An 11,779-nucleotide genomic window follows, 5' to 3' on the forward strand; every position below is an offset into this window, starting at 1 on the left:
ACGTTCAGTAAAAATATTAAAGCACGTACGTTCCATATAAAATACAGTACAGGAGCAGGAGTTTCACTATGTTGAATAGTGCTTAGAGGAAACTGTTAAACTCATTTCTTTCTAAAGTATATTCACAATGTGATTGGACAGCAGTCTCCTACACAGCCAGCAAGTTCTTTTCTTAGGTTGTTCATACCTGTCTTCACTTTGAATTAGACACCTAGCACTTACAAACACTAACTTCCTCTCATTCACTAGAAACACATCACCAGTTTTTAATCGAAGTTGTTTTTAAAGTTAACAGTCTATTCTAGGCAACCAGGTTCAGCTGAAAATGTGTGAAGCGCGAAACTCAACCAGAGTAGCAGCTTTCAAATATATAAACAGTAAAAACCAAGACTGCTGCTACTGTGTCATGTTCTTGGACTTAATTCATCCAATCAACTCTTAATATAAAACTAGAAGCTCTTCCGTAACTTCTACAGTTATCAATATATACGTCTTCTTTTCAATGTGAAATAATACTCTGAGATGATCTATGTACACCAGGTGGTCAATTCAAGCTGTAATATAAATATAAATGTTTTCTTTTAAAAAGTATTTTACAGACAGATAATGTTATATACATTTGCTCATTTTACTTCTGGGCTACAAAGGAAAATTAAGGGTGCTGATACACACAGAAAAAAAATAGCACAAGATATACTGAGGAAATACGTAAGAAGTGAGAAAAGTAAGTGATGTGCCTCTTTCAGAATCGACGAGGTTTTCTGTTTGATTAGTAGCGGGGGTACGCTGAGGACAGTCTGTCTCACTGCAGCCAGGATATCAAACAGACACCTTCGCTCATGAGTTACGACCGGTTTTAGTGCTTGACGTATTTTTAGTGAGAAGTAAATGTTCCTTCCTTCCTGACAGAGCAAAGCATGTAATGGTTTAAAAAATTCTCTATGGGTTAATCGGTTAATTCTCATCTGAAGGTTAAACACTTGGTAAGTACAAAGCCGTAACAAATACCGTACACAATATACCAGCGCACAGACACACACAGACGCTCGCTCGCTCCCCGTCCCTCCCCCAGCCGCCCTCCAAAGTCCCTCAATTAAGAAGTTCACTCCAGTTTTGCCCGGGCTGTAATTTATTTCTCAAGCTAAGTCTTTTGTCGTCATTGCTGAACACAACACACAGTACTTTTGTTCTTGCCCGTTCAAAGAAGAAAAAGTTGCAGTTCAAAATAATGAAAACAATTTCACTTTTGTTATTAATCTTTTGTTTTAATCATAGTACTTGATAAACAGCTGAACAGGATCCTAGTTTAACAGAAGGATAAACAAGAACACTGATGACAATTTGTTACAACTGCCTTAATGTACCTTTTGCTTAATGAACATTTGAATATGCAATGAAGTATTTTTGGAGGATACCCCAAAAGAAAACAACTTGCTGGTTGAGCAACAGAAACAACTTCCTTTTTGCTATTATGTTGAAATCAAAGTCATTTATATATAAAAATAAATGTTATGTTCTAACAAGAACATTTTAGACAATTACATCTGTGCTTAACAAAAAATATTGGTCACTCAAGACTAGAATAATTAATATTTTAAAGGTTTTTAGATTATCAGAATGTATGGATACAACTCAACACAAACTGTAGCTGAAGGGAAACAGGACTGAAAATATCAATTTGTCCATCTGGAATAAAAATGCGACTAAATTAACTAATTAAATATTTAAAATACTACCATGGAATGTGACAGTAGATATGGTCCATACCTACTATATCAGAGGGGAGGAAAGTTTAACATGTAGTAATTCGTACCTTACACATTTAGTTAAATATAAACATTTGTTATTTATACATAAAGTCGCTTCCAAAAAACTATTAATAAGTGATTTAGTTGCACTTAAAATCAGTTTCATTTCTCATTCGCCGAGTATTAACTTTTCTTAATCTTAAATCAACTGTCGCTAGTGCACTTTTAGTTAACGTTTCCCCTCAGGTAAGTTTTAATCCTTTTAAAAGAGCCCCCTCACCTAAACCATGAATGTACAAAGTGGCAAAAGTTAATCCCTTTTAGTATAATCATAGTTTATATACTCATTTTATAGCCAATAATAAGAATAGGCTTTCCTCTGCAAAATCTCCTTCACAACTTGCAACACACGCCACGCGCTCAAAGGAAATAGTTAGGCGTGGCCAGCACTTGTAAAATGCCAAGGTCTGACAAGTCTTGTTGCTTCCTCCACATCAAGCATCTCTTACATGAAAGAAGATTCCCTTCAGCTTGCCAAAAAGCTTCCACAAATCCAAGTTAGATGCTTCCTGGAAACAAAGATTTTTCAGCTCTGTTTGGCACAAGACTGATTCATCCCGCGGCTTTATGCTTTCCTCCACAGCACCCACACACCTCACCGCAGTGATGGCACGCTCTCAGGGGGAGGTAGCAGCACATACATGGAGCAATGAACGAGAGTGCCACCAGTGCTAACCAGCGTAAGCAGAACTTGTCATCACTAGTGTCACACGAGCAAGGGTCAGAGAAATCTCCTTCAGAGTCTGACATGCAGTGATACAGCATGCTCTCTGCGCAAAGCATGCAACTAACTTGGTAGATACATCTTTTAATAGGATCTGGAGCATCTTGACATTTTCCTCTGCCATTATCTTCGTGATTAAACCTTTCCTGGCAGTATATACAGCGGGAACGCTCACCATCCTCTTTTCTTCTTTTTGAGTTTTTAAATTTTGATGAGGAAGGCTGAGTTTTAAATACCACAGAACTCTTTGAGTCTTTCAGGGAATTCAACTTAGTTCCATCCCCAGATGGGTATAAATAGTCAGATTTTTTACTGTCTGATTTAGAAAATGGTATATTTGAGTCTGCGTCATCCCTCTCCAGGTCGTTCTTCCACATGTCAGGATGCCTGTAGTCTGCATAACGACGTATCAAAATGTCACGAGGGTTTATTCTAACAATTTCATCTTCATCCTGAAAACTAACGTGTCTGATTGACTTCGGGGGGACCTGAAACAGCAAAGCAAGAGGATTTTACTATGGTGAAGTCCCAAATTTATGTCCACCTACAATGTATGACTTGGATCAGAGAATTAAAGGAGGGGATTTTTTTCCTTGCTGCTTTAAGATAAAAATTTCATCTTATTTTCTTACTAGTACAAGCTACAGCCTTCCCCACAACAATCAGCCTTTCGCATGATGTTAGGACCATGAGCTTTAGTATTTTCTCCTGACTTTTCAGTAGCTCGTAAGAGCTTTGTATATTTTTGGTATTATTATGAGCATCTGCATAAAACTCAATGCTTAAAATTCAGGTTTTAACATTTTACAGTGCAAACTAATTCCCCCGAGCAGTGACACCTTACGTGAATGTGCCCATTTCACTCTTCTGCTTTAGGATTAACTCCCTGCTGCATTCACTTCGAGTTACGCCTGTAACCTCGGAGAAGCTTTCCTTGGCTCCTGCTCTAAGTTTTCAAACTTCCTCCAATTTTGCATCGAGTGCTGAATACTGGTTACTGATTCTCAAAGCTGTGTTCTAGATAAGGATTTTGCCGTATAAAGGATAAGTCAGTAGTGTAATCAATCACTAACAGGGGCTTCTAAATGCATCTCCCCTTCGCTAACACACAGCACTTCAACCGACCCGGTTGGGACACCCGCAGGCAAACCCCTCAGTACCTTTTAAATTCTCAGCTTGTCGTGAACTGACCATAACTCAAGCCCTTTTACCTCAAAAAGCAAGTAAGAAGGAACGTGCTAAATGCATACAGAACCAACAGCAGAGAGGGAAAACAGAGTTCTTGTTTATTCTGCCTTAAGATGAATGGGCACGGGGCACGAAAAGGTGTGGAAGGTGGCGAATTTGAATCATCCGAACTGAGATACTTGCAGACCTCAAGATCGAAGTGTAAGATAACGGACTGCCACTAAACGTTACGGAAATGACATTACAACTGGCTTTCAAGAAAAGGTGCAAATAATGACAGGATAAAAAATTAGCAGATGTGTATGGAAGGAGCTCCTGAAAACAGCAGATAGTGCAGCAGGAAAGCCAAAGTCTCAGTACGTCCCAGTATTCTTGCCTTACAGACAGGCAATTATTTTCCTACACTGTGGGGGAATTATAATCAGAGCCAAAATATAAGTGAGCGTCAAGTCAAACTCCGCCTTTTTCTCTTGTCAATGCACAGCCTGCAAACCATCTCACAGAAAAGACGGGAAAACAAATCACTCCCTAACTCATTAGCCTTACAAATTCTTCCAGAATTGTGAATTATTTGGGACTGCACCTTTGGCATCAGTATCGTTGCTCTGAGACTCTTCACCTTATTCGTACGGATCAAATTAATGATAATTAACGTGTCACCATTCCACAGTGTAGGGCAACACCTGAGCTGCACGCTCCTAATCTGCTGCAGTAACAACAAACTACTGAAGATGATGTTGAAGTTAACACACTTCTGCTTCACTTTGCACCTCTCTGTGTTCCTACTACACTGGAGTCTGCACACCCTGGTTTTGGGGTAGGAGGCAGAGGAGGGAAGACGGGAGGCAGCTGGGGATGAGGAAGGAATAAATTCTTCAAATATGCCAGCTTCTGATTATGTAAGAATATCTGTAGCTTGCTCTAGCCATCACTTCCCTGCTTGATAATCCTTGTGTGATATATTTTAAGTACAGAACTGTAATTAGAGATGCTTTGCCCTGCGAGTTTCAAATGGAGTATGCTAACAAGAACAATTTTTTTTCTTGGCTCCAAGCCACATAGTTGAACTTCCACAAGTTCTCGAGGACACAGGGTGAAGAAAGGTTATATCCTATTCAGCTGACATCACTGCTCTTCCATACTTCCCCAGCCTCTGATGTTAGTTAGGCCTCCCCTTATAAAAGCAAAGTGCTTCTCAGCTCTTTGTTTTAGCATCAGTAACTAGCTATGGCTAACTGGCTCTTTTGAACAGTAACCACATAAATTTAAGGGAAAAAGCATCAAAATGTCATTACAATTCTGATCGTTACAGGTCTAAAGCATCCCTACCCCACTGTCCACACAGACTATTACGCATGGATTTAAGACATTAAAAAAAGCCTATTGTTTAAAAGAAAAAAACCCCAAAACCTCAAACCAAAAAGCCCACCCTCAGCCTTCCATTCCCCAGACAGCTAATGGCCACTGAAGATGGCTACAGACACCAACAGCTGTAAAATCTGAACTCTCCTCAGTCGTTGAAAGCTTTTTATTTGTTTGAGCAGAACAACGCACCACGCGTAGATAACTCATTCCTTTTTTTTCAGACACCCAGCCAAACACCTACTAAAATGCTCGAGGTTCGACAGGCTACAAACAAGGCAGCAGTACGTTCTTTACGCAACTGATAGTAAGAGATAATTTTTTAAGGAAGCAATTGGGAAATGATGAGAACAACCAAAGAGGAGAAATGTGGGAAAAGCTTTATGAATTAAAGTGCTTTCACGTTGGGTGTTTAATGGGACCTACATGAAAGCAGGAGCACATGAAACCTTAAGAACAGCACACAATCCAGACTCAGATATAAATACCAGCAAAATCCGACGAGAATAACGCACCTAGTGATCTAGCCATTCCAAACTGTGACTCAGTACAAGCACCATCTCTATTTAGCAGCTGAAACAGGAAGGGACGAAGTTACAGTGAACTGAATTTCCATGGAGAATCTCATTACGAACATAATTAGCCAACTGGAAATTCAGCAGAAAATTTCTGATGACGTGACTAAAGTCACTAGTGTTACACCTGCCTTGAAGGGGTGCACCTTCAAACAAGGCATGGGCACTTGCTTGGTCCTGTAGCCTTCACTGTCCCTCCTCAAACGGATATAACTGACTCTGCTGAGCTTCAAACTCTGCAATATAAGGACACAGGCAGCTGAACATCTCACCACAAGGTACTAAATTTAAGTTAACCACACATCAGCGTAGCAGAAGCTGAAGAGCCAAGGGACTTAGGTATTTCTTAGTAACAGTCAGTGCATTACAGGCAAAGATCTGAGCTGTCATTAATCATTTCTTTAGTCTGAGCATGTACTTCTTGACTATTCAACTTACGAGCATAGTAAGCGTTCAAATTAAACAAACTTGAAACAAAAGAGGTATTTGTGTCAAGATCTGCTCTGCCACGTGGTCACAGGCAGAGTTCAGCAGAGCATGCAGGGTGTGCACATATCGAATGGGAGGTCTGGTTGACTTGGCTACTTCTAAGTGTGACCAAGCTAAGAACCATTAAGTGTCGGATGCAGGTGATGCTACAGAATGAGAAAAGTATTTTGAAGACTATCTACCAACAGCACATACCTCACTGGTTACCATAATTAGAACCATAGAATGCTTTGGGTTGGAAGGGACCTTCAAAGCTCACCTAGTCCAACCCCCCTGCAGGAATATCTGCAACTACATCAGGTTGTCCAGAGCCCCGTCCAACCTGGCCTTGAGTGTTCCAAGGATGGGGCATCTACCACCTCTCTGGGCAACCTGCGCCAGTGTTTCATCACCATCATTGTAAAAAATTTCTCTCTTGTATCTAGACTGAATCTCCCCTCTTTTAGTTTAAAACCATCACCCCTTGTCCTGATGGAACAGGCCCTGCTGAAAAGACTGTCCCCATCTTTCTCATGGGCCCCCTTTAAGTACGGAAAGGCCTCAGTAAGACCTGCCTGGAGCCTTGTCTTCTCCAGGCTGAACAACCCCAACTCTCTCAGCCTGTCCTCATAGCACAGATGTTCCACCACACTGATCATTTTTGAGGCCCTTGTCTGGACCCGCTCCAACAGGTCCACATCCTCCTTGTGCTGAGGACTCCAGAGCTGGAAGCAGTACTCCAGGTGAGGTCTCACCAGAGAGGAGTAGAGCGGCAGGATCACCTCCCTCGGCCTGCTGGACATGCTTCTTTTGATGTGGCACAGGATACGGGTGGCTTTCTGGGTTGCGAGCACACACTGCAGCTCATGTCCAGCTTTTCATCCACCAGTACCCCCAAGTCCTTCTCTGCAGGACTGCTCTCAGTCACACCATCTCCCAGCCTGTGTTGATTCTGAGGCTTGTCCCAACCCAGGTGCAGGACCTTGCAGTTGGCCTTGTTGAACCTCATGAGGTTCATATGGGCTCACTTCTCCAGCTTGTCCAGGTCCCTCTGGATGGCATCCTGTCCGTCAGCCATGTCAACTGCACCACTCAGCTTGGTGTCATCAAGTGTTAAGTGTCCGGAAGTGTTAGCTGCAATGATCTAATCACTCATCTATTCCATTCTAAGAAATTTAGTAGTCTCTTTGTGAGTAAATGGGAAGAGGGAAAAATATGTACCTCTTGATGAACAGAATAAACAGAAATATGTGGTGACTTATACAGAGAGATAATTGGAGAAGATCAATGATTAAAAATCAGGAATTCATAATTTCAAGCTCTTTAGTTAGTTCTCCAGATTTTATTCTTTTGCCCAATAAAGCAGTTGGAAAGCAGCTGGCACAAGACTTTGATACAATTCTTTCTCTGCAAGAATGACCAAAGGTGTTAAAAAGCTTTATTTCAAAGAGCGGAATTGTCTGCTGGAAGAGTTCACGACAACTTGAACTTGCATTCTGCTTTGACTTCTGTTATTAAGCTTATTCTAAGAAGTTTCCCATGTGTTTGCTTCTAGGCCTAAGACCTTCAAATTAATTATTATCCTACTCATTATTAAGTCAACTTCTACAGTCTACTAAAACTGTCCGTGGAGGCTTAGAAAAAAGCAAAATGTATATTGTTAAACGAAAAGGTGTAACATTGCCTTTCCAATCTAATGTTGTAGGACCTCTTTTAAAAAAATATCTACCTTCCTCACATTAGTGGTTTTTTCTGTTTTAAGAACCTGTTTACCAATAGCTTAATACTTTTCATGCATAACTGATATACTATTTTCCTTTCCATACCAAAATGGAATATTTTAGTTTAAATAGGCAATAAGAAAGCATAAACAGTGTTTTGCTAAAAATATTCAGCAAAAGCGCTCTACTGTGTAATGCATCCAAGACATCCATTTTAAAGATACTTTTCAATATTTCTAATCAAAAAAATACTAGTTCATACATAACCAAGGTTGAGCTCATGGCCAGTTAAAGTTTTCTGAACAAATTTTAGCAGCTTTTCAAGGCTGCAGATATACAGAAGTATGTAACACAGAAAAATCTGACGTCAAAGAAAGCAAAAGGTTTATTCACGCAGTCTGCTGCACTGCGAGCACAGGTGAATACCTTCACAAAGGTTCACCTCCACCGTAATAAAGCTCTAGTACTTCAGCTGCAAAGCTTATACTGACCATTTCAAGAAGCTGAGAGTGTAGTACTAGAGATAGGGACTTAGTTTCTGACAAGAAAGCACTTTCATCCTATCTACTGTGCCATGAATGCAGCAAGTAAAGTAAGAACCACTTCTTCTGTTGGTAGTCTTACCTGGTTGGGCTGGCTGGGAAAACAGGTTCTCCTGGTGTTGAGATCTTCAAATGCTGAAGGCCTTAAATTCGCACTGTTGTAAGGTTCACTGGTTACTACAGTTTCGTGTTGGAAAAGGTGATCTTTCATTAATGAACCTGATGTATTTTCTTGAGTAGCCTAGAAAACATAAGAACTCCATTGAAATGACTTCGCATTTATACAAAAGCCACACCAAACCCACCCAGTTCACATAAAAATGCAATAATATTCTACACAATGCTTTAGAGGCACCTATAAACACAAGTGTTTTTAAATACACATTTTTAAAGTACTTTTAAGTAGGGAAGTATTTTCTTCGCTGTTAGCCCTGGAAAAGAAGAGTTCCTTCTCTGCAGAGCACACACAGCTCGGGCATTAGAGATACACGCCTTGGTAACTCAGTTGCCAAATCAGACTGAGGAACTTCTTTAAGGATGGAGAGATTATGCTTTCTCTAACTACCCACAAAGGTTGTCAGTATTTACAAATATATGACTGAAGGAAAACATTTCTGAGGCTAATAAGGCAAATGTTAGTCAGACCTTTTAACAAACGAAAAGCACGATCAGCTGAAAAGGAACAGAAAGTCAGTTTTAACTTATCCGGGCTCAATTAAAATATCTAATTACAGCAAGCATGTATTTAACAACTAATGACTGTCTCTTTGAAATTAAGGTTGCATCAGGCAATTTGATACAAAAATGAGACCATGTGGTAACACAGAATGAGAGATCTGCAGGACGTGAGGTTCTCAGAGTAAGCACAAGTGTGTTTGGGTGGAATACTGGCTTGTGAGATGATCCAATTTCTGAAAAGAATAGAAAAGCAAACAGTTCTCATTCTTTAAGCTTAACTGACTGGGATTTACTCAGGATACAGTAAGAGCATATTGATACAAATCCCACTGGGCTGCCAAAAAATGTCTTGTGCAATATTTTGTTTGTATTGAGAGATTCTGTAAAGTTAACTGGCTGTCATGATCTGATAGCACTGAGAAAATTCTGGCATCATCTAACATCCAGCAATGAAAATGTTGCATCTTTATAAGGATGAGTATGTATCAAGAAAACATTAAGGAGGAAAAAATAAAAACCCTGCAGAAAACTACTGAGGCAGAAGCAAATGTGAAGTTTTGGCAGTTTAAGTACAAACACTGAATGATTAGTTCATTATTAGTATTTATTACAATATTTAAGAAGTTATTCTGGAGATTACAATTAGCACCTCATGTACATAAAAGCCTAATGTACCAGGTTCTAAAGCATCTAGATACAGTGGGAGTAGCTGTTCTGTAGCTGATCTTTAGGAGAAAGAAAATCATTCACATCACTAAGGATTTAGATGTTGTTCAGAAGCACTCTGAGTGGAAAAACATTAAAATTAGTAATTAATTAATGATCAGCTTTAATTAATACTGGAGAGCACACACCCCATGAAAGGCTCAATCAGGTTAAAGTTCACTGAAAAATTCTGGAGACAGTCAGAATTCCAGGAAGAAGTACTTTTCGCAGAGCCCTGAGCATGACAACACCACTAGCAACTAACCCTGTTGTCAGAATTAAATTTTCTGGTCAGACGCTGTTGGGAAGAGAGTACAAAAGAAATGCTGAAATGACTGGCTAGAGTTAGATTTCATGGTTGTATACTTATTTTGAGATCAAAAAGCATCAAATATTAGTGCAGTATCAAACATCTTCCGAGCAGGAGGTACTCCTGCAGGTACATGCCCAATGACATAAAAAACTTCCAAAACACTGGTTCAAACCACAGGAGAGCTGCATTTAGAATGAGGAAGAAATGCCTGTGACTATTTTTGGCTTGAGCAACGTTATAAATGCTTACAAGCAGAAACTACTTAAGCCAGGAACACACTTAACAGCTAGAAGCCATTTAAGAGAAACCACAGCAATAAGCACTACCTAACCCCCTTACCCTCCGGCTATTACCAGTTTCAGTGGTCTAGGGAGAAGGATGAGAGCTGCAAAAACTGCTCCTTCCTTCCCAGGGCAAAAAAAACCCAAACAAAACAAGAGAACACAAAACCCAAATAACACATACTACCCACAAGCCAGTCTTTATCCCTGGGTGAGATTTGCAACACCCTGCATTACTTCCTGTCCCTGCAGGTGATTCCTGCCTTCAGAAATAAACTACCTAACTACGGAGCAAAGGACACATGGACAGGCTTAAACACAGACAGGCACGCTCTCCTTGCAGTGAAGGGCTCCCTCTAATAGGGGATACAGGCACCGATCATCTCTTGCAGCGCTAACTAGCAGCGCCAGACACCGACGTGTGAAACACAAACCTCTGTGCCCTGTACACAGCAATTACGAAGGAATGCTTTTATGAAATTCCAACAGGGACACCACAATTCACCCTAACTGACCTCGAGGACGAATTTGGGGGGGGTAGGAGACAGAGAAAGAATGGCATCTGACCTTTGTAAGGCAAGAACTCCCGAAGAATCGCAGCGCTCAGCCTACCAACCGAGACACTACAGGTAAGCGGACACAGCCTAACTTCTGGTATTTCTAACACCAAAAAGCCATCAGCTCAGTTATTAGCTTCTTTAGCCTATAAATACTCGCGACACAGAACCACCGAAATGGTGGATGAATATCCTGAACTCTGTGTTTTTAATTAAAGTGATAGTTCAAATACAACTAAAGCACGCTGATTAGTATCACAAAGACTTTCCTCCTGCTCCAGTATGATGTTTTATGACAAAGTCATGAACACCTGAAAACCCATGCTGACAACGGAAGCACTGACAGCCCGAAGGGAGCGGCCCTAGAAACAAAAAAGCTATTGTACTGAAAATGCATTGAAGTAAAAACAAGAATACAAAGTTTTCCACAAGCTTGGTCTATTAAATATGCAGAATATTACACACACACAGAGATGCACTCATCCCCTTTTCGACTGTCCAGAGCAATTACACCGCCCACACTCAATATCCTTTAACCACAGCCTGAGAAGCACAGTGCTGGCATAGGTTATTCAGTATCGTCTGTAAAGTAACCTACGCCAGTTTTTAATGCACAACGGAAATCTGGTTTGCTCCCAGCTGCTGGTATAATAATTACTGTCCTATGGTTGCTAAGAGATACTCTGAATTTTTTTCCAAGACTACTAAAACATTTCTGTGCGCGCAGGCAGGAGGTTGCTGGGTAAAGCAATAAAATGACTCCAGCTGTAGCTCTCCAGCAGAATTCAAAGCCAGATGACAGCTGTAGAGAAAATGAAAACCAGACTGAGCTTCTCTTCTTCGAATTTTCTTTCCCT

At 40.4% G+C, this 11,779-nt stretch overlaps 1 protein-coding gene across 2 annotated transcripts in view; it reads right to left on the reverse strand.

Moving 5' to 3' along the window:
- Positions 1 to 1,244: 1,244 nt before the first annotated feature.
- The window catches only part of SPRED1 (sprouty-related, EVH1 domain containing 1), a 23,444-nt gene continuing 12,909 nt past the window's right edge, over positions 1,245 to 11,779 (reverse strand). Inside the window, exons 5-6 of one of the 2 annotated variants that reach the window (XM_010133397.1) lie at positions 8,471 to 8,629; positions 1,245 to 3,020 (exon numbers count right to left, since the gene is read on the reverse strand). In XM_010133397.1, the coding sequence (XP_010131699.1) occupies positions 2,361 to 3,020; positions 8,471 to 8,629 (819 nt within the window). In that variant the 3' untranslated portion in view covers positions 1,245 to 2,360. The remainder of the gene's footprint in view (positions 3,021 to 8,470; positions 8,630 to 11,779) is intronic. The other variant, XM_010133398.1, reaches the window with a different exon arrangement.

This window comes from Buceros rhinoceros, unplaced genomic scaffold (genome assembly GCF_000710305.1).
Source record: "Buceros rhinoceros silvestris isolate BGI_N320 unplaced genomic scaffold, ASM71030v1 scaffold18773, whole genome shotgun sequence".
NCBI lineage: Eukaryota > Metazoa > Chordata > Aves > Bucerotiformes > Bucerotidae > Buceros > Buceros rhinoceros.